This window comes from Sinocyclocheilus rhinocerous, unplaced genomic scaffold (assembly GCF_001515625.1).
Source record: "Sinocyclocheilus rhinocerous isolate Xijiao unplaced genomic scaffold, SAMN03320098_v1.1 C36754810, whole genome shotgun sequence".
Lineage (NCBI taxonomy): Eukaryota > Metazoa > Chordata > Actinopteri > Cypriniformes > Cyprinidae > Sinocyclocheilus > Sinocyclocheilus rhinocerous.
In genome coordinates this window covers 1-1,687 of record NW_015785620.1, presented here as the reverse complement: position 1 = coordinate 1,687, position 1,687 = coordinate 1, and the positions used below count along the sequence as shown (strand labels likewise).

The 1,687-nt window shown below is 41.8% G+C and overlaps 1 protein-coding gene across 1 annotated transcript; it reads left to right on the top strand.

Moving 5' to 3' along the window:
* Positions 1-113: 113 nt before the first annotated feature.
* On the top strand, positions 114-1,681 carry LOC107736515 (N-acylneuraminate-9-phosphatase-like). The gene is made up of 2 exons (XM_016547906.1): positions 114-295; positions 984-1,681. The coding sequence occupies exons 1-2, from the start codon at positions 194-196 to the stop codon at positions 1,620-1,622; spliced, it is 741 nt and encodes a 246-aa protein (XP_016403392.1). The 5' UTR covers positions 114-193; the 3' UTR covers positions 1,623-1,681.
* Positions 1,682-1,687: the final 6 nt, after the last annotated feature.

The following is a 1,687-nucleotide window of genomic DNA, read 5'->3' as shown; positions in this document are numbered from 1 at the left end:
TTTTAGACTGATCTAACAATCTCAGCATGTAAAAACTACATGTCATGTACACTACAGACCTGTCATAAATCCCCGGGTTTTTCCTCGGGAACTACATCTCCCAGAATGCAATGTGACGTTGCGTCACAACACCTGCCTGACGTCAGTAGCCGGAGTTCCGCGTGTTCGGATGTGTTGTTAATATCATACGTGGATGTGGAATATGATGGAAAGTCGAGGAGTTTCATCGATTATATTTGACTTGGATAACACGCTGGTCGATACAGCCGGCGCAGGACGAATTGCCATTGAGAAGGTAAACGAATGAATAAGAAAAATGCTTAAACGAACATTTCAAAGAACTGTCGACATTACCGTGGTATTACCTTAGTTTTGGCGGCACGTATGGTATTACGTTATTTGACAAACTTTGAAGCATATATGGAAGTACACTGAAAGTACCATAGCATTACCATGGTATTTGGACACATGCCATGGTATTATTGGACGTAAAGAATGCATCAAAGTACCTTAATTTTACCATGTTTTTTCGACACATAATGGTTATGCCATGGTATTTTTTTGACATTCTCTGAAGTATATATCAAAGTACCATGCTATTACCATGTTTTTTGTACACATGCCGTGGTACTTTTACACACTTTCAAGTGTATATCAAAGTATCATGGTATTACCATGATTTTTGGACACATGCCATGGTATTTTTTCTACATACTTTGAAGTGTATATCCGAGTACCATGGTATTCCTATGGTTTTCGCACACATATAATGGCAATGTAATGGTATTCTTTGACATCAAAGTGTCATGATATTATGATGTTTTTTGACACGTACTGTGTTAATACTATGATATTGTTCTCCAAAAATATTTGGACACTTTTTTTGGTCAACACTTACAACTTTGTTGTGTTGAATCCAACCTGAACTATTTTTGTTAATTAAAGATGTAGATCTCATGATTTACACTGTGTTCTTTCTTTAGGTGTGTGAGCTGCTGAAGTCGATGCATGTACAGGAAAGCCACGTCAAAGACATCTGTCATCGCTTTTTACGAAAGCTTCTCCACGAATCGTTCGACACATCAGAAGGAAAAACAATAGATGATGTGAGGATCCATCACTGGTATGAAGCCCTGCAGGAGACGCAGGGCACCGATCCTGATCCGGCTCTTGCCAACAGCTGCTACTACACATGGAAGAACACACGATTACAGGTGCTGACTCTTTCTCCTGAGGTTCGATCCCTCCTGGAGGAACTGCGGAAGAACTACAAACTGCTTCTGCTCACCAACGGCGATACTCAGACGCAGTGGGAGAAGATCGAAGCGGTGAGATGTGAGGGTCTCTTTAGTTTGGTGGTGGTCGGAGGAGATCATCCTGAGCAGAAACCGGCGCGCTACATCTTCACTCACTGCTTCGAGTCTGCGGGAGTCCAGCCGCAGGACTGCATCATGGTGGGAGATTCTCTCGGCACAGACATCCAGGGAGGCATTAATGCAAGAGTGCGGGCCACTGTGTGGATTAACAGTGACTGTAAATCTCTCCCGCAGGGCTCTGTGACTCCAGACTACACTGTTCCTAGTGTACTGAATCTGAACGATGTTCTGCTTGAACTGAGTTGATGTTTACATAAACATACAGATTTTTTTTTTTTTTAAGAAAAATGTAATGAAGGCTTATATTAGCG

Coding starts and splice junctions, on each gene's coding strand:
- LOC107736515 (XM_016547906.1), top strand. CDS start 194: ATGTGGAATATGATGGAAAGTCGAGGAGTTTCATCGATTATATTTGAC. Junction 296..983: donor GACGAATTGCCATTGAGAAG/GTAAACGAATGA, acceptor TTCTTTCTTTAG/GTGTGTGAGCTGCTGAAGTC.